Source organism: Mirounga angustirostris, unplaced genomic scaffold, assembly GCF_029215605.1.
Source record: "Mirounga angustirostris isolate CCGP_5_RB_7025 unplaced genomic scaffold, mMirAng1.0.hap1 SCAF_1, whole genome shotgun sequence".
Lineage (NCBI taxonomy): Eukaryota > Metazoa > Chordata > Mammalia > Carnivora > Phocidae > Mirounga > Mirounga angustirostris.
The window spans coordinates 202222809-202241418 of NW_026991709.1; the positions used below are offsets into that span (position 1 = coordinate 202222809).

At 54.4% G+C, this 18610-nt stretch overlaps 1 protein-coding gene across 2 annotated transcripts in view; it reads right to left on the reverse strand.

Moving 5' to 3' along the window:
• SLC25A42 (solute carrier family 25 member 42) overlaps nucleotides 1-18610 on the reverse strand; it is a 28479-nt gene that overhangs the window by 9042 nt on the left and 827 nt on the right. For both annotated transcript variants that reach the window (XR_010413601.1, XM_045862655.2), the window contains exon 2: nucleotides 2211-2325. Coding sequence is in view for 1 of the 2 variants with exons in the window: in XM_045862655.2 (XP_045718611.2) it covers nucleotides 2211-2325 (115 nt within the window). In the remaining variant the exon portion in view is untranslated. The remainder of the gene's footprint in view (nucleotides 1-2210; nucleotides 2326-18610) is intronic.

Here is an 18610-nt window from a genome sequence, read left to right on the forward strand (position 1 = left end):
AGAGGAGATGAAAGGAGGGTGGGGGCTGGACTCCAAGGAACCTGGGGGCTCAGCAAGCAGGCTGGTGTTTACCCAAAGAGAAATGGAAACGCACAGAAAGTAGACAGGCCATTTTAACTGTAACCAGAGAGGAGGCAGTGCATGCAGAAGCTCAGGGTGGAGAGATGGGGGCTAGGACTAGGGGACGGATAAGGGGCATTTGGGGGGTACAACTGGCAGCCTGGGTCTGAGTGGGCATGATGGGGTCCAGGGCCACTCCCCAGGTTTGCTCAGCTCAGCGGGTGGATCAGGGGTGAAGGGCTGGGCTCCAAGCCCGTCCGCACACCTGGCCTGAATTTGGGCTCTGTCCCGATTGCTTGCAGTGACTGATGGCCTCTCTGATCCTCCTTTCCTCGCCTCTGACACACTGACGTGCTGTCTCCTGGCTGGGTCTAGGTGCTCCCTGGGGCTGTGATGCCCTACAACCCGGCCCTGTCCCTGGGGGGCTTCAGCTCCTTTCCCTTAATGTCCCCAGGACTTCCTCCAGCAGCCGGGCCCTCCCCTCCCCAGAGAAGCGATTTCCCATGGCAGTGTTTTCCCTCCTAAGTTTCTGAAGTGGAGCTTCACCTCTGGATTCCAGCTTCTTCCTGCACGGAAGCCTGTCACTGGGGGACCCCTGCCTTTTCTGGATCGCACAGCAAGGTTCTGGAGGTCTGGCTCCACCCGCTTTGTGAAGTGTGGATGTCAGGCGCCAAAAGGTTCGGCGGTGTTCCCGGCACCAGCTCCGAGGCCCAACCGGGTCCCAACCTCCTCTGGGGGTCAGCGTGATGACGGTTCACCTTGTGCACCGCTGGGAGGCGAGGGCGCACCCCACGGACGGTCCCTGCTGCTCTAGAGGCGAAGCCGAGGCGCCCCTTCCACGGCCTTTACTAGGCAGCTTTCCGGGCAGCCTGCGGTGCTCGCGCTCACGGGCCGGGCACTCGTGTCCTTAAACCTCACTCAGGATGTGGCACTCCGGGGATGTGCCGCGAGCCCAACCCCTGTGCTCGCCGGACGAGGCGGCCGCCGCCTTTGGCCAACGCTCCCAGTGACTCTTAAGTGACCAGGGCCGGCTGATTCTTTGAAGAGCTCGACGCCAGCGTCACGGAACGGCCAGGTGCGCCATATGTGTTAGATGGAGAGCGCGCGCAAGCGCAGAACGAGCCAGATGGCCCAGTAGAGAGCGAGCGGGCGATCCACAGACAGGAGCCCCGCGGGCTGTGAACGCCACGAGAAGATGCTCAGCTCCTTCACCAAAGACATGGGACCTGACACAGTAGGCTCCCCCCATCAGGCTGGCTGAGCGAACCAAGACTGATGGCGGCCGCGCGGGCCAGTGTAGCGGAAAACCAGCACTGGCTGCGTCCCAGAGCACGACGGGCACCGGGTCCGTGGCTGGGCACGTCCGCTCGGTGGGATTCAGCCCGCCCGCCAGGGGCTGGGGAGTTCGCTACACCATGAGGGACAGATGTGCGCGCTCTGGGGTTTGGCCTTGCTCCCGCGCATCCACCCCCAGCATGGCGACGGTGGCCCCACACGCTGACCCTACAAACCAGTCCTCCTGCCCATCTGGTGCTTCCCAGGGTGCCCCAGAATTTGAGGAAAGCTGGGGAAGGCCGGAGAATGATGCCGCTTCGGCCTTTGACCCCGTGGACTTTGAGAATGGCCCGTGGGCCCCGGCGCGGGGTTTCTGCGTGGGGCTGGGTCAGTCTGTGCTCCAGGTTCAGCCAGAAGAGCTTCTACCGGCTTCTTCGGTGAACGAGGACAGGGCTGACCCCATTTCTTTCAAAGGGAATATACCTTTTCTCCGAGAGAAGGGTGGAATCAGAGATGAACCTGAGAGAGGAGACTGGGAGCCGAGAGCACACCCTGCATGCAAGCGCCCGCCCGTGACGTGCTCACAAATCCCAGCGAGAAAAGGAGTTCAAGGACACCTTTTGACTTCCTAGCCAAATTTGGGCAAGGTTCTGGCTTCTTACCAAGTGGCTGGGCAGACTGGATCCACATCACAAACGGGACTTTAAATGGAACAGAAGGAGGCCAACCTCCTGCACCCCCCTCTGCCAATGGCCTCACACCAACACAGCTCCACCCAGTGTGTGTGTGTGTGTGGGGGGGCAATTTGCCATGGGGTGCAGGAACACAGAAAAGGGACCTCAGGAAAACACCCATCGGGGAGGCAGGGTACTTGCCTTGGAATTGACGGGTGAGGGCAGGATGGCCTCGGCATCCTCACGCACACGCGCCGTACTCTCCTTCACACCATTACCCATTCCAGGCCAGCTCTGGGCGGCAGGAGACTCAGTCCTGGGAGAGAGGGGGTACGGTGAGACCTGGCGAGAGGAGGGCCAACCCGACCCGCCTCAGGCCTGTGACTCATCCCTGAGTCACCCGAAGCCAGAACTGCCCTAGCAGGGTGCTCTTCCCAGCCTGGCTTGTTTCCCTGCAGGGGAAGGACGCGGGCACCTGCATCCGAATGGCAGTCCCCAGCGCAGATCGCTTAATCACTGCCAAAAGCCCTTCTCATCGGCTCTCTGACTTGATCATCACAAACAGGTCTCTGAGTTGTCTGTTGTTTTTTTTTTAACCCAGTACCACCTGGCAGATGGGCTCAGAGAGGTGAAGCCACCTCTGAAGGTCACACAGCAGGAGGCAGAGGTGGCCCCACCTGCCTGGACCCAAGCACCCACTGGGCTTTTGTCAGCTTGGACCTGAATATCTATCCAAAGAAACACTTAGAAAATTACTCTCTTTCCTACTGCAAGTTTGCCCAATCTTTCTGGCCAAGCTTACAGTAAAGAGTCCTAATATTTGAGGATTCCTCCCTGGAAACCTCCATTTAATCTCTAGGTGGAAGTACCCACAAAGCTCAGGAAAGCTCAGCAAACCACAGTGAGGAGAATAGACAGAAAAAAGGATGAAGGACGAGTGTCACCAAGATGCCAACTGTGCACTGGGGTTCCTGGGGGTCTCGGTTCCCGTGCTTTAAGATTATCCAATAAATCGATGCACTTTCCTGTAAAATGATGCAAATGATGCAGACATCCCCTGAGCGGTCTGTGAAGGCCCCTCCTGCCCTCCAGGTCCTCCTGGGGACCCCACGTCAATGCCGGGGCAGAAGGCCCTAGAAAGCACAAACAGGATTCCCCTCCACTTGTCCTCTGCTGCTGTTTCCCATCTCAACTGGGCCCTGGCTCCAGGAGGAATGGCTGCTTCTAAGACAGGGGAGGAATGAGCCCAGAGCACCCTGAGGTGCCAGGGAGGAACCAAACCAATGCGGGTGTGACAATGGGAGAGGGAGGAGAATCACAGAGCTGCCAGTGGCCAAAGCCGGAACGCTCTGAGCAACAAGCACTGGATTATAGCCCAAGGTATAAAATAAATATCCACAAGTCCACAGTTAGAAATAAATGATTAGGGGAGCCTGGCTGGCTCAGTCAGTGGAGCATGTGACTCTTGAGCTCAGGGTTGTGAGTTTGAGCCACACGTTAGGTGTGGAGATTACTTAAAATCTGGGGCACCTGGGTGGCTCAGTTGTTAGGTGTCTGCCTTCGGCTCAGGTCATGATCCCAGGGTCCTGGGATAGAGCCCTACATCGGGCTCCCTGCTCCGCGGGAAGCCTGCTTCTCCCTCTCCCACTCCCCCTGCTTGTGTTCCCTCTCTCACTGTGTCTCTCTCTGTCAAGTAAATAAAAAATAAATCTTTAAAAAAAAAAAAATCTTAAAAAAAAAAAAAAGACATGATTGAATTCATAAATAAATGGGAAGAGGCAATCTCCCAGGCAGAAGAATCCCAAATAATTTGTGTAGCTGCTTTGCTCTGGAATAGGGGGAGTTCTCAAAACTGTCAGGGTCATCGAAAACAAGAAAGTCCGAGAAACAGTCTCAGCCCAGAAGAGCCTAAGGAGACGTGACGACTAGATGTCAGGTGGGATTTGGCGACGAGAAAGGGATATTAGGGAAAACTGAGGAAATCTGAATAAACTATGGCCTTTAATTAGTCATCTATCAGTATTTGCTCATTAGTTGTGACGAACGTACCAAAGTGAAGTGTTATTAGCAGGGGAAATTAGGTGTGTGGGGTGTAGGGGAAATGTTACCTTTGCCAATTTTTATATAAATGCCAAACTGTTCACAAACCCACAATGAGAAACTAGGCCCTAGGGAACTTTCCGAGCCAGCTGCTGGGGTATCAGCTTGTGGGGGGCACGGAGACTGTTTCACCCCACCCGCAGCGTGGACAGCTGTGACTCAGCACCATCCCCAATGCTATGGGCCCCAGGGGACAGTCCCCACATCCAGGCATGCAGACGGATGGTGCAGCCTTCCTCAGGGCTGTGTTGGGGGCGTGGGCACGTTGAATGTGGACACATTCTGTGAAAAGTGCCTTCCTGAGAAAGCATCCAACCCTTTGGTCCCAGCCTCACGCGGCTCTGCTCTGTGGCCTCACCCTCCCTCCAACTCCTGCTCCGAGCTCCCCAAGAGACAAGAGCCGGTTTGAGACCGGCGGGCGGTGCTCTGCGTTGGGCAGACTGTGCAGGTGCAGAGGGGGCTGCCTGTCCAGCCTGGTGGACCTTTCTTCCCTCAGCTGTTTGGCTCCGGGACCTGCTGCGGGAACTCAATGCAGACCATTCACGAGGGGGCCTCGGCGTGGTGGATGCGGACAGAAATGACGTCGCCACACAGAGCCGTCACACCTACGACACCGTGTCACTGCAGGAGACAAAGTGCCCAGAGCAAGTCACGGGAGCCCCCCAGAGACGTCTCCACCCACAACTTATGATTGGATTCCAGTGCGACTGCAAAAGGGTCTTTGCAGATGTAATTAAGGAAGGGATCGCGACATGAGACAGTCCTGGATCATCCCGCCATCCAACTCGATCTGATCAGACAGAAGAGGAGACAGACAGGACGGCCATGTGACCGGAGGCAGAGACTGGGGTGATGTGGCCACAAGCCGGGGACCCCCGGGAGTCAGTAGCTGGTACAGACAGGAGCCTGCCCTGGAGCCTTCAGAGACTGCTGGCCACCCACACCTCAGTTTTGACCTTTTAACCTCCAGAATTCAGAGACTAAAATTGTGTTGCCTCAGGCCTCTGGTCTGTGGGGACTTGTCAAGGCAGCCACGGGACACTAAGGCTAAGGGCCCTTTTTAGGGAAGGGGGGCCTAGGGCCCCCCAGCGCCGGAGAGTGGGCAGTCTCAGGCTGCCAGCCACTCACCTGGGTCCAGCGCCTCCTGGCAGCGCTCCAAGGCTCACAGGGTGGAGAGGAGATCCTCGCCCTGGGGGAGCTGGGGGGGGGGGGGGAGGACCTGGTGTTTGTCCCTCAGGCCAAATGCTAAGTTCTCTAAGTAACAAAGAGCTCTTCGCTCTTTCAAATCAGTAACAAAACAAAACCAACTCAAGCCAAAAAAAAGGGCAAAGAAGCAGCCAGGTGACCAGGAGACTACTTTAAAATATGACAAAAAAAAAAAAAGAAGACAGATGCCCGACTGTGCTCGTAATGGAGAAAGGCAGGTGGAACCCTGAGTGAAGGGCTGTTTGCAAGTACGGAGGCAGTAATGAAGTGTGCATGAGGTGGGAGGGGCAAGGAGGGAGGCTGGGGGTGGCACCTCTTGGGGGGGGTCTGGCAAATGCCTTGGAACGTGTGCTCCCCAATACATGAACATGAGGACTCAGGGGCCGCTGAGGCTCCCAGCGAAGGGACAGAGGGAGCACGTGACTCACATCCCCACGGGGGAAGGCCACTCAGCCTGTCACTAATGAGCAGACCCCATCTTGACGAAGTGATTAAGGTCAACACCACCGGCGACAGGGCCCACCGGCAGCTCGCCTCCCCCCACATGGTGCCCCAGGACGGACACGTGCCTTCAGCGGGATTCCTCCCAAAGGTGCAGGCTTCAGGCTAATGAGGAAGCAGCGCACAGACCACCCGGAGGGATGCTCCACAACGCCAGACCCAGCAGTTCTCAGCACAAGTCCAGAGGCTGTGGACGATGATGGAAAGGCCGAGGAGCCATCATGGGTCAGGGGACACGAGGCACATAGGATGACGAGTGCAACGTGAGGGCCTGGACCAGAAGGAGCACGTTAGGGGAAGCTCTGGGGGGGGCCACGGTCCAGGCTGGAGGGGAGCCGCCCCATGGCGTCAGTGCCTATTTTCTAGGCCACATGACTGTATCCTGAATGATGCTAACATGGGGGGCAGCTGGACGAAGTGTCTACTGGAACTCTTAGGATTTCTACCACTGTTCTGTAAGCCTAAAATTATTTCAAAATAAAAAGCTAAAGAAAGGGGCGCCTGGGTGGCTCAGTTGTTAAGCGTCTACCTTCAGCTCAGGTCATGGTCCCAGGGTCCTGGGATCGAGCCCCGCATCGGGCTCCTTCCTTGGGGGGTGGGGGTGGGGGGGAGCCTGCTTCTCCCTCTTCCACTCCCCCTGTTTGTGTTCCCTCTCTCGCTGTGTCTCTCTCTGTCAAATAAATAAATGAAAAATCTTTACAAAAAAAAAAAAAAGGCTAAAGAAAAAAAATGCCTTATGAAAACCACGAGCTTCTGGATGTGCCAGAGGTTTCGGAGAAACACATTTCAGATGTCTGTGGCTGTTGAGGGGCGGGCTGGTGGGCTGATCTGGCTCCTCCTTGTCCACTTGGGGCCTCCAAGCCAGGGGCATAGTGTCTTGGGCTGGGGAAGGGCGCTGGCAGCCATGGGAGCCCTGTGCAAGGGAGTGGGGCTTCTGGTTTGTGGGGGAGACTAGTGCCCTTCTTGGCAGGGAGAGGGACGTCAGGCTGAGGCCTTCACCAAGGGCCCATCTGTGGCTCTGCACACGGGCTGAGACAGGGTGAAGGCAGACGCTACACACAATGACACCATGGCGGTTTTATTAAATCCCTCTGCCACCGTGCTTGCTAATCCAGCCAGCCTTCACCACCGATATGGGTGCTGCTTTACCGATGGGGAAGTTACGGTAGCACGAGTCCTCTGCTGGAGACCACTATGGTGATCATCGCTGCCACTACCCATTAGGGGTGTCATGGTCACTGGTTTATCTCTTCACTTTGCTGATGCAACACGGAAAAACTTGGGTCAGACCAAGGGCAGAGGGAACTCCAACCTTGACGCAGGACTCCAAAGTCATGGCCATATCCTTCTCCATGGAGCCCTGGACCCCTTTCATCCTGAACGGTTCTCCTAGAGAACCACATGCCCCTTAAGACTTTGCTTAACCTGAAGGAACAGCAGGGTAGGGAAGGCAGAGTGGAAGGTCTGGCTGCCCCAATCGTCCCCCGAGGGCAACTTTTAACACAGAACATGGACAACCTGTTCAGAGAAGCGTCCCAGACCTAAAGGGACAGCATGGGTTCCTGGGCTGCAATCCAAGGGGCCCAAGGCTCTGACCATGGGACGTGAGCCTGGAAGAGGCAGCCAAGGGCCGGCAGGGCATTCTGCAGGGACAGAAGTCAGAGTCCGCATCACCAAGGTGGGGCCCTGGGTAAGCAGTTCCTGCTGTGGGCCGGCACCTGGCAGAAGGAAGGTATGGGAAGAGGTCCCTGAGGAACCAAGGCCTGATGTCTGGAGGCCTGAGAACTTCCAGTCTTGAACTTGGAAGATAGCCCTGGTCTGCTGGTTCCCACAAGCCTGGAAGAAGCCAGCATAAATCATGTCTGGGAGTTGATACCCTGGGACTTGCATAATTTGAAAAATCTAGTATCCTGGACACAACCTAAGATAATGAGGCACACGAGCAGGCTGGGCATTTGAAACGCATTTTGAAACGCAGACAGAAGGTCTGACTGGGACGAACCCCGGCTGCCCCACCTTCTGCACGTGGGGACTCACATGAAACGTTGCTCAGGGCCTCCGAGGCTCTGGTTCCCTGGCAGTGGAGGTGAATTAGGGGCAGAGAATAGTGACATGCGGTGGTACCTGATAAAACAGAAAAATAAGAAGCAAGGGCCTCTTGAGACCCTCCAGTGCCACGGCCTGAAGAGTCAAGAAGGGCGACCACGAAAAGGGAGCCTGGCCTGAGGTGTTGGCCGTGAAGGGCCTGGGCTGGCCTGGTCGGCGACTGTTATTACGCCTGTTCCAACATGACTGTCCACAGAACTCCAGGCTTCGTTCGGTTTGGCCAGTTATTCCCCCAGTCACCCTTTTCTGCCCCAGAATCCCACCCCCTCGTGCCCCGAGCGCATCTGTCTGAGGTGTTTTCTCACCATGAGCTTGGGGTTGTGTGGGCTCGGGAAGATGTCAGAGGTGAGGAGAGGTGAGCCCTCCTCATGACATTATACCTGAGAGCACAGACTTAATCCAGGTGAGACTGACTTGGACCTCTGGGTTAAGGTGGGGTCGGCCAGCTGTCTGTCCCCCTGCTGAGCAACCCTGTTCCAGACTCTTCTCTTGGAACCAGTGCCCCCTGGGATGGGGGTGTGTGTGTGTGTGACAGGAGTTAAGCTCCCCTCCCAGAGTGGGAGAATTGACATACATGACTAGGAATTCTTACACAAGAACTATGGTCTCTTCTCCCCAACTGATTTACTTCTTCAGCCATTAATTCAGATCAGTAATGACCCTGTGGATGACCACTTTATGCTCTGGGTTAAAACAAGATGTTCTGTTACTTCCTTGCTGCTCCAATCTTCCAACGCGGGCCACAGGCTGAGATGTCCTCTGCCTACCGCAGGTGGGGGGGCAGGTTTGGTAGGGGAGTGGGGGAGGGGAGGAGGGCAATGGGGGGACTGACCCCACGCAGATGACAAGGGGTAGTCCAAAGGATCCCAGCAGCTGCAGGAGCTGGACCAGGTGTGCTAAAGGACAGGTGTTAATGTGTGCCTGAGGGCCCCAAGACCGATTCAGCAGACGCAAAGGTGAGGCAGGGTGGTACACGGGCAGGTGGTGCAGGGCCAGGTGCAAGCTCCTGTCTGAGGCCCAGCTCTGCTGCTCATCATCCTGGTCCTTGTTGCTCCCATGTCTTCTCTCCACTCCACTTGCTCACCATGTTGCTCTGGCTTGTGGGACCCACCCCCGGCCCTAGTCTCCCCCAGGGCACCCTGGGTTACCCAGTGACTGGGCAGGGGGCACCAAAGGGAATTCACTCCTTTGTTCCCAGTAAGAGGAGGCCACACAAGTTGGAATGGTGCTGCTGGGCAGGGCCAGGGCTTGGCCAGACTGGGAGCCTGTGAGTGGGGGCTAAAGGTTCTAGAATCCTCTTGTCCTGACACTTGGAGGGATGGTTCTAGAAAGGGGAGCCTTAAGGACCGGCCTGCTCTGGTCCAGTATTTACACCCCTCTGGGGTTGAGTCCGATGAACTGTGTGCCTGCTGAGTACACACTCTGGGGAGGTGGCACCGCGGTGGGTGGGGGAGATGGCCTGGGGAGTGTGGGCAAATGGCCCACAGGGATGCTGCTGAGTGGGGCTCTGTGGTGGAGAGATGCAGGGCAGGGTCTGTCCTGGGGTCTGGGAAGGCTTCCTGAGGAATGCACAGGGTGGGAGTGGTGGGAAGGAGCACCCCGGGTGGCCAGAGCAGTGAGAAAGGGGACCCCCAAGGCTGGAGCCAGCTCAGGCTGAGTGCACGGCAGGCCATCTAAGGCTCTGCTCATGGGAGAGCAAAAACACCCCCACCCCACAACACCCCTGCTGGTGCTTCCACCTCTGGACCCCAGCCAGGATGATCCCCCCACGTCTCCCCTAGTGCCTCTCAGTGTTGGAGACCCTGAGACCTCATCTGGGAACTCTGAACGTCCTATCTCACAGTGGTGTCGAGCACCTTCTGTGAACACCACCCAGACGGCCACCCACAGAATGAGTTCTCGCACGTGGTACAGTCACACGACCGGGTGCCACACAACAACAGAGAAGGACAAGCTGCTGCCACATGCAACGACAGGGACAAGCCTCAGACATAATAGTGGAGAACGAGAAGCCAACGTGAAAGACTGTGTACCGAATGAGTCTAATCCAAACACAGTAACACAACCTGGTCTGTCCATACAGTGGCATGTCACTGAGCTTTAAGGAGGAAGGACATTCTGACACATGCTACACCATGGATGAACCTTGAGGACATCATGCTAAGTGAAATGAACGAGTCACAAAAAGACGGATATTTAATTCCGCTTATATGAGGTCTCTAGAGTCCTCATATTCATAGAGACAGAAACCAGAACAGTGGGTGCCAGGGACTGAGGGAGGGGAGCGGGGAGTTAGGGTTTAATGGGGACCGAGTTTCAGTTTGGGAAGATGGAAAAGTTCTGGAGAGGGATGGTGGTGATGGTTGCACACCAATGTGAATGCACTTAACGTCAATGAACTACACACAAAGCAAAGTTGAAGACGGTACCTTTTACATTATATATATTTTATCACAATTAAAAAAAAATCCAGGGACGCCTGGGTGGCTCAGTCGGTTAAGCATCTGCCTTCCACTCAGGTCATGATCCCAGGGTCCTGGGATTGAGTCCCGCATCGGGCTCCCTGCTCCGCGGGGAGCCTGCTTCTCCCTCTGCCTCTGTCTCTCTCTCGGTCTCTCATGAATAAATAAATAAAATCTTAAAAAAAAAAAAAATCCAGCACAGGGCGCCTGGGTGGCTCAGTCGTTAAGCGTCTGCCTTCGGCTCAGGTCATGATCCCAGGGTCCTGGGATTGAGCCCCACATCGGGCTCCCTGCTCTGCAGGAAGCCTGCTTCTCCCTCTCCCACTCCCCTGGCTTGTGTTCCTGCTCTCGCTATGTCTCTGTCAAATAAATAAATAAAATCTTAAAAAAAAAAAAAAAAATCCAGCACAGACAATAAAGCATCAGCAGTGATAAAGACCAGACCAGGGTTAGCTTTGGGAGGTAGGAGAGGGAAGGGTCGTGGAGGAGCCAGCTGGGGGCTTGAAACGCTCTGTATCTTGATCTGGTCTCACATGTGAACACACGTGGAAAAGTTCCTTGAGCTGTACAGGAGTCACTCACTTTACTGTACAAAACTTATACCACAACAAAACAAGTTTAAACATTAAAAAAGAAAAACCCCAAAGCTGCCAGCCTCTCCCAGGCCAGCTGACCGTGAGCCTGAGCACTGTCTTCTTAACTCCCAGGGGACCCTACTGGCACCAGAGGGACAAGACACACTGCTCACTATTGCTCACCTTCCTCCTCACCTGTGAAGAACACCTGCTGATGATTTTGGCAATGACCAAAAGCCCAGAGGAGATGTCTAAGCTCCTAGAAGGCAGGCCACACGTGCAGTGGACATCTGGCCCCTTCTGGAGATAGCACACTGGGCAGCCACACACTCTGCCTCTGCCACCTTGGAGAAGGGGGAGCTGACCCTTCCCTTGACTCCAGGGTGACCCAGGTGGCCCTCAGTTTGGTGCACCAGACCCAAAGACTGGGAGTTTTGAAGGAGCCACTGGGCCAGAGAAGTCCTCTTTCTCTCAGGAGGGAAAGCAGGTAGGCCCTGAGGGCAGTGACACAGAGCCAAGACCAGGGGGAGGGGGGGATGGATGTCTGCTGAGCTGGGGTGTCCTGAGGCCCAGTGGTGCTAGAAGAACCTGGGAGCTACCAAAGAACATGGAAGGTGCCAGAAGCACTTAGACTTTTCCCACCCCGGAGCCCACAAAGTTCCCATTCCAGTTCAGCCAGTTTGAGATGGGTTTCTGTCCCCTGCACCTCCCCCAGAGCCCTGACCCATGTGTTTCCCGAACATTCTTCCAGCCCTGGGCTGCATTTCCAACCATGGACAATGGCCGCAGTGGGCCCAGCCCCAGTATGTTCTCTGGAGGTACCTTTAACAGGTACCCATGAACTGGGATTCAGGTGCCAGAGTCTTCCCCAGCAGCAGGGTTAAGAACGAGGGGTCAAGTGCAGTGGGCTATCTCTGCCCCACATGCCACCAGCAGGCAGCAGTCACAGACCAGCCCCAATGAACAAAAATTCATTTTTTCATATCATATTTCTGTTCAAGCAATCTTTCCACTCATCAAAAAGCGAAGCGAAGCAAAGCAAAGCAGGATGGAGGGCAATTCCACAACCTAACATACTGAACAGCATTGTCTAGGAAACGGGCACCTGCGGTTCTGGGATCTTAAGTAGCCCAGTCTGTGAGCACCCCCGCTGCAGCAGCTCCCCGTGTGCATCCATCCTGATACACACACACACGCCTGACTCCCTCAGAAGCTCCCTGGCCGGGGCCACCATTCCTGCTGGTGAGTGCTGCATGTGCCAGCCCGCGGGACGGAGGAAATGTTTGCACAAACGGGGGCGTTTCTCAGTTGATGGAGTTTACAAGCAGTCCCGGAACAGATCCTGTAATCTCTCAGTAAACGGAAGCCAATTAACATCCTATCTGCCTGTTGATAAAGGCTGTTTTCTTTTCCAGTTAATGGGCATTAACTTCTGCTATTAAGAGAGCGGTAGCATCTTACATAATGGCTGTGCCGGTTAACCCAGACCCGACCAGCTGTTGCGCGTCTCTCCCTGCTGCACTCCCTTCTACTTGGGCCTTTCAGACCAACTGGCCTCTGCAACCTTGTGCTGCCGTCTCTACGGGTCAGACACTCAGGCATTCGCGTCCTGCAAGATGCAGAACATCCTACTGTCAATCACTGTCCCGGGTTCTTGCAACACAGGGCTGCTGACACCTGTTACCAACTGCACTTGGGTGACCTACAACAAACCAAGGCCCTCAACACTACTCACAGCCCTCTGATAAGAGGGTGCACTTGTGTAAAGCCCTCACCCCAAAAGTCTTGTGTTTTCGCCACGGGGAGCCTAGCACAGTGCTTGCATCTACTCAGTTATTTGCTGGATGAGGTAATTAATTTTTTGGACATACCAAGTTTTGCTTTGGCTGTAGTCTGTCCACCCTGTGCCTGGCAAACTCCTCCGCATTCTTCAAAGCCCTTCCTAAATGTCCTGGCCTCCCCTCCCAAAACTTAGTTGCTCTGCCCTATATTGAGCACTCTATGGTTCCCTGCTGCACGAGACGGGGCCACTTTCCACTGGCTTCCCCTGCTGGGCTGGGGGGCGCGGGTGTCCGTGGAGGGCAATGGCCTGGGCTATGCTCAGGGTCCTTGCTTAGCAAGCAGTCAGAGACATATAACTGCCAACAGGGGCTTTTGCCATCTGTCTTTTGGCCCTTCAAGCACCCTTCCCATGGCAGCAGAAACGTACTTCTAGCCTGTCTGCCTAATTCCCCAAGTAGGAGCATGTACAGGCTCCCAGTCACACCATGCTGGTGTTATGGGAAGATGGGGTCCAGCTTGTGACCTTGGCCATGTTACTAAACCTCCCCAGGCCTCCGTTTCCATCCGTTACTATATTCCCGGGGTGGCAATGCTCAAGTGGGTCATGGGTGTGGGTAAGTATCATTCTGCCTTATAAGAAGGAGTCAGACGGAGCTGGGATGGAGCCCATCTCACACCACCCGGCCCTACTGAGCAGGCCTCACCAGTTCCTAGATCTCACCGTTCAGCCTGCATCCCCCACGCCAGGGCCTCTGAAAGAGCTAAGCATTGGTCTTGGGTGTCTAGCATCCCTCCACCCGCTTTCTCCAGGTTCATCTCCCCAGAGTGTTAAACAGAAGCCGGCTGGCGGCGCCCTGCTGCCCCCACCTGACAACGGGGCCAAGCGCCTGCCGATGCGAGCGCCCCTGTCCGGGACAGCGGGCGGCGATGTCTCCCACTCTGATATTCAGGCTAGCCGACGCCTGGCTTTGACCCGTGTGCTCCAGGCCAAAGGGGCTGCTCACAGCCCCCAAACCTATCCCTTCTTCAAGGCCTGGCTCCTACATGCCCCCTTGCCAGCCCAAGGCTAGACCAGCCACTGGCTAAGGCCTGACCAGTAATGGGTCCTGTCTGCCTGTGGCGCCAGAAGCCAGGCCCGCCAGCCCTGCTCCCTGCTCAGTGGGGAGTCTGCTTCTCCCTCTGCCTGCCGCTCCCCCTGCCTGTGCTCTCTCTCTCTGACAAATAAATAAAATCTTAAAAAAAAAAAGAAACATATATTCTCTTTTTCCACTCATCCCATGGCAAAGGCACGTGACCTAGAGATGGAATAACAGTGATGACTGTTATCTGTCGGGAGCGCTCCACGGGCACATTTCATCAGGGAAGGCTTGCAACTGGTCACAAGGTGTCTCCTGTCCTGGTCCTGGTCCCCTGTGCTGGGGAAGCAAGCACAGGCTGCTATGGGCTCTAAGCTCAGGCATGGTGACCATGCCTTGCTGGCAGCAGCCTCGAGGTGAGTCCCCTCCTGTGCCTGTCATGGGCTCCATGGACCAGGTCCCTCAATCTCCTCTCAAGCTCAGTGCCTTGGGCCTAAAAATACCCAGGCTCTCTTGTTCCCTTTGCTTATAATTCTTTGCCATCTAGCTAACTCCTTGCTGGCTTCAGATCTCTAAGAACCTTCCCCTCCCTGAGTTAGCATCCCAATCCTCTGCTAGAACTCATCAATTACAGAGCCCCAATCACTTGGTGAGATCTGCGTCCCCTACCCTTCTGAGCCCCAGTGTTTCTGCCTCCTCTGCACCTGTCCCTGTCCCACAGGTGTTTACAGACTGTAGAAGAACGGTATGGTCACCCAGGCTCCAGGCACCGTGGTGGTGTTTCGCTGTGGCTTACAGACGCCCACGTCTAGCAGTGGCAGAAAGCATGAGTGCCACCAGTGACTTGCTTAAGGGACAGGGGTCTGGATTCTGGCTGACCTACATCCATCTTGGCTCCCCTTATGTTCTCCCCTTGGTGACCCTCTATAAACTGGGATGATCTAGGACCAAGCTCACAGTTCGGTAAGCACATGCCAAGGGAGGGCAAAGAGCAAAACATACACATACATTCACTTGCCTGGGTCCTTGCTAGCTCTGGGTAGATGCCTCCACCTTCCAGTAGGACGGCAGGTGAATGAGGCGCTGCACTCTCCAACACTACCAGCCCTGTTTTGCCTGAAACAGCAGAGGTGGCTAGACAAGCACTTCTTTGAATAACATCCTGGCAGAATTTCTGGCTTCACAGCTGGAGGGGTTAAATGGTGTCCCCCACCAAAGTTCATGGCCCTCCAGAACCTCAGAAGGTCACCATATTTGGAAAGAGGGTCTCTGCAGGCGAAATGAGTTAAGGATATTGAGATGAGATCATACTGAATTTATGGTGGGCCCTAAATCCCATGATGGGTGTCCTTGTAAGAAGAAAAACACACCGGGAAGGACGTGGGTGTGAAGATGGAGGCAGAGAATGGGACGATGTGGCTGCAAAAGCCCAAACCCCAAGGACTGCCAACAGCTACCAAAGCAGGAGAGGGCCCAGTAAGATTCTCCCTCAGACCCCCAGTAGGAAATGACCCTGCAGTCTTAGACCGTTTTGGCCAGTGACAGAAGACTGTAGACCGGGTGGCGTCTAGACAACAGAAACCTATGTCTCACGGTTCTGGAGGCTGGGAAGTCCATGATCAAGGCGCCAGCAGACTGGGTGTCTGGTGAGAGCCCTCTCCCTGGTCCACAGATGCCTTCTTGCTGTGGCTCACAAAGCAGAAGGGGTGAGGGCCTCTTTTATAGGGGCATTAATCCCATTCAGGAGGGCTCCACCTTCATGACCTAATCACCTCCTCAAGGCTCCACCTCCTAATGCCATCACGTTGGGGATTAGCTCTCAACATACGAATTTTAAGGGGATAGAGACATTCCATCTCTAGCACCTGCTAACGCCTTGATTGTTACAGCAGCCCCAGGACACTAACAGGACTTGGAGTCTAAGACAACGCTCCTGGTACTGGCTGGTGACCTGCCCATGGCCCTGAGGTCACCCCCCTCCCCCCCTCCCCGCCCCGGACCTCTCAGGCCGCCCTACTGACACAGCTCTGACAGAAAACCCGGCTTCTGCTGATCTTTGCTGAGACCCTGGAATCCAAGCACTCAGCTGCAGCAAAAGGTACTCAGGGAAGAAAACAAACGTTGACAAGCATATTTTTAAAATAGCGCAGTGACCAGGGAGGGGCTGCTGGGGGCCATGTTCTACTTCTTCAGCTAAGTGTTAGCTTTGTTATCCTTTACACTCTCTTCTCACGTGCACATTATAAACTTTTTATTAACAAGTATCTCGCACTTCAAATAAAGAATATAATGCATTTTTAAAAGAGCTGGTTTGCAAAACCCAATCAAGCTAATAGTTCCGATCATCTCAGTATTCCTCTAGTGTCTAACCAAGTGCCAAAACAGAAGAACCAGAACAGGATGACAGGTAGGAAAAGGCCTGACCTCAGTCTGATGATGCCCTCCACCTGGCACCAATAGTGGGAAATAGCGGACAACTTCCCCAAAAGATTTAACATCTGATTTATCACAATCTCAACTGACAGTCAAATTCTTTTGCCGGATCCAAGTGGAAAAACAAAAACTTAGTAACAGCCAACTTTTTAAACCTCCCCTCCCAGGACTATGGCCAATGCCCATGTCTCTCTCTTGCAAGGAACGCCCCCGCCCCCCAAACCCAAGGTTTCCTCCAGAGCTCCACAGAGGAGGGACTCAAATATTCCTTGGACTGAACTTTAGTCCAACTGGGGAAGAGAAACAGAGATACAATGTTTAATCACCACTGCACAGGCCAGAACACAAGAGTTGAATAGAAAGCCCAGAAGTGGTGTTCAAAAGATCTCTCGGGCTGCGCTTTACCTATCAGATTGGAGAAACCAGGACACTTGATAGTAACTGTTCTGGCCGCTGGGAGAGGAAATAAGCAATCCAGTTTCACAGCTGAGAGAAAACTGATGGCAGCACAAACTCTCTGGAGGAACATTAACCATTTCAATGGACATACCCTTTGGCCTGGCCACTCCTAGGAAACTCCCCGAAGACCAGGTTTCGTAAGTATCTGGGCTCCAGCCCCACACACGTTCATTGCATATTTGCTCATGCATGCGACCATCTATTCATTTCACCTCAGTTTGTAGGAGAAAATATGAGTGACAACTTCAGCAGTCGTCAGTAAGGGACTGGCTGTAACTCTGGCACACCCATTTGATAAAAATCTCATGTAAATTTAACAGGGGCTTAAAAGAGGTGGGGGATATACATCCCCTCCCCCCAAGCCATAGACTATCTCTGGAAGGAAATGGGGCAAGTTAACAATGGATGCTTCCAGAAGGGTACTGGGTGCAGACAAACCTGCTTGGTTTTCACTGTATGTCCTTTTGTACTTTTTTTTTTTACCATGTACATCAATTACCTTATCAAAGTTTACATATTTGCATATGTATATATATGTAACGTGTATACATTTGTAGTATATAAAACGTGAGTACGTGTACATATGAACGTGTGTATGTATACACCTACATCTACATACACAGGCACATACATAAACACACACATTTTAAATGACTCCTTTTGAATGTGGGCAGAAAACCCCATTGGCTTTAGTTTCTACAGGAGAAGGTGACGGTGACATGACCCTTTGGCACATTCTGGTGGGAGAGACAGAGGGGGGTAAGAGGTGCTATGCAAACCTTACAGGAAACCGCACCACGTTATTACTTTTCCACAACAAAGCTACCGTCTTCTTCTATGCTGCACACTTGCAAATCATACTCCAGGGAACTTCTGAAGTTCCAGAAAAATTATTATTCCCAGCACCTCACCAGGCTCCAGTTTTACAGTTTGGCTCTAGGTGGCTGTTAACATTAGCTCTCCTCACTCTGAAGAGTGTTTCCTTACTCTCTAGGTTTATCGGCTTTAAGGGCACCAGGAGTTCTTGAGGGTCAGCAAGGGGCTTCGGTCTGCAAGAGCTGGGGCCAGAGGCTGGGAGCTGGCACCTCCCTTGGGTGCCACTGGAGGCACCCAAGGTGTTGAAGTCCCGCTCCTGCAGTGTCCCCACCCCCACCCAGCCCCAGGACACAGAGACACGTGCTACAGCAACGTTCAGGGGCCGCCCCTTCCAGCTCAGTCTTTCCGGACTTTAGTCGTGACTCCTGAGGAACAGCTGCAGGGAAGGAGGGGGTCCCCTCTCCTGCCAGCCCCTCAGAGATAAGCACAACAGATGGGCAAAAATGGGGAAGGTCTACAGAGAAGGGTCAGCAATGCTCAGGGAGGGATGGGCTCTGCCTCCCCAGTTCAAGTCTCTTTAGGTTTTGTTGCTGGTAAAATGGAGATAATTCTGGTTTCGCCTGGCCAAAGGGATTATTGTAAGCCTGGAAATCACTTTACAGACTGTCATAAATGAAAAGATAACCTCTGGGTGGGCTTTTCTTTTGGGTGGGGGAGGGTGCAGTTATCCTGAGAGAGCTAGGCTCGGGTGAATGTTGGGGAACCTGGGGGGGGGGTGCGGTTCAAGGATAACAGAGAGGCACAAATATAGGTACACATGTAAGAAAGTACGGGTGGGGGACAGACTGGGGGTGTGTCATGGAGAGAGGGCCTGGAAAGGCACAGGGCAGGTGGAGGGGTGGGGGAGAGCCCTGAGGGCCCTGACCCAAGTGGCTGAAGGGAGGAAGCAAGAGAGGGGAACAGACCTGGATGTGAGCAAAATCAGTGAGGGGATATAACCCGGCCCAGGTGTGAGTGGGGGGCCACGAGTTCGGCATCATAGGCTCAGGCATGGGTGGAGGGGGTGTACGCCCAGTGGCAGAGGT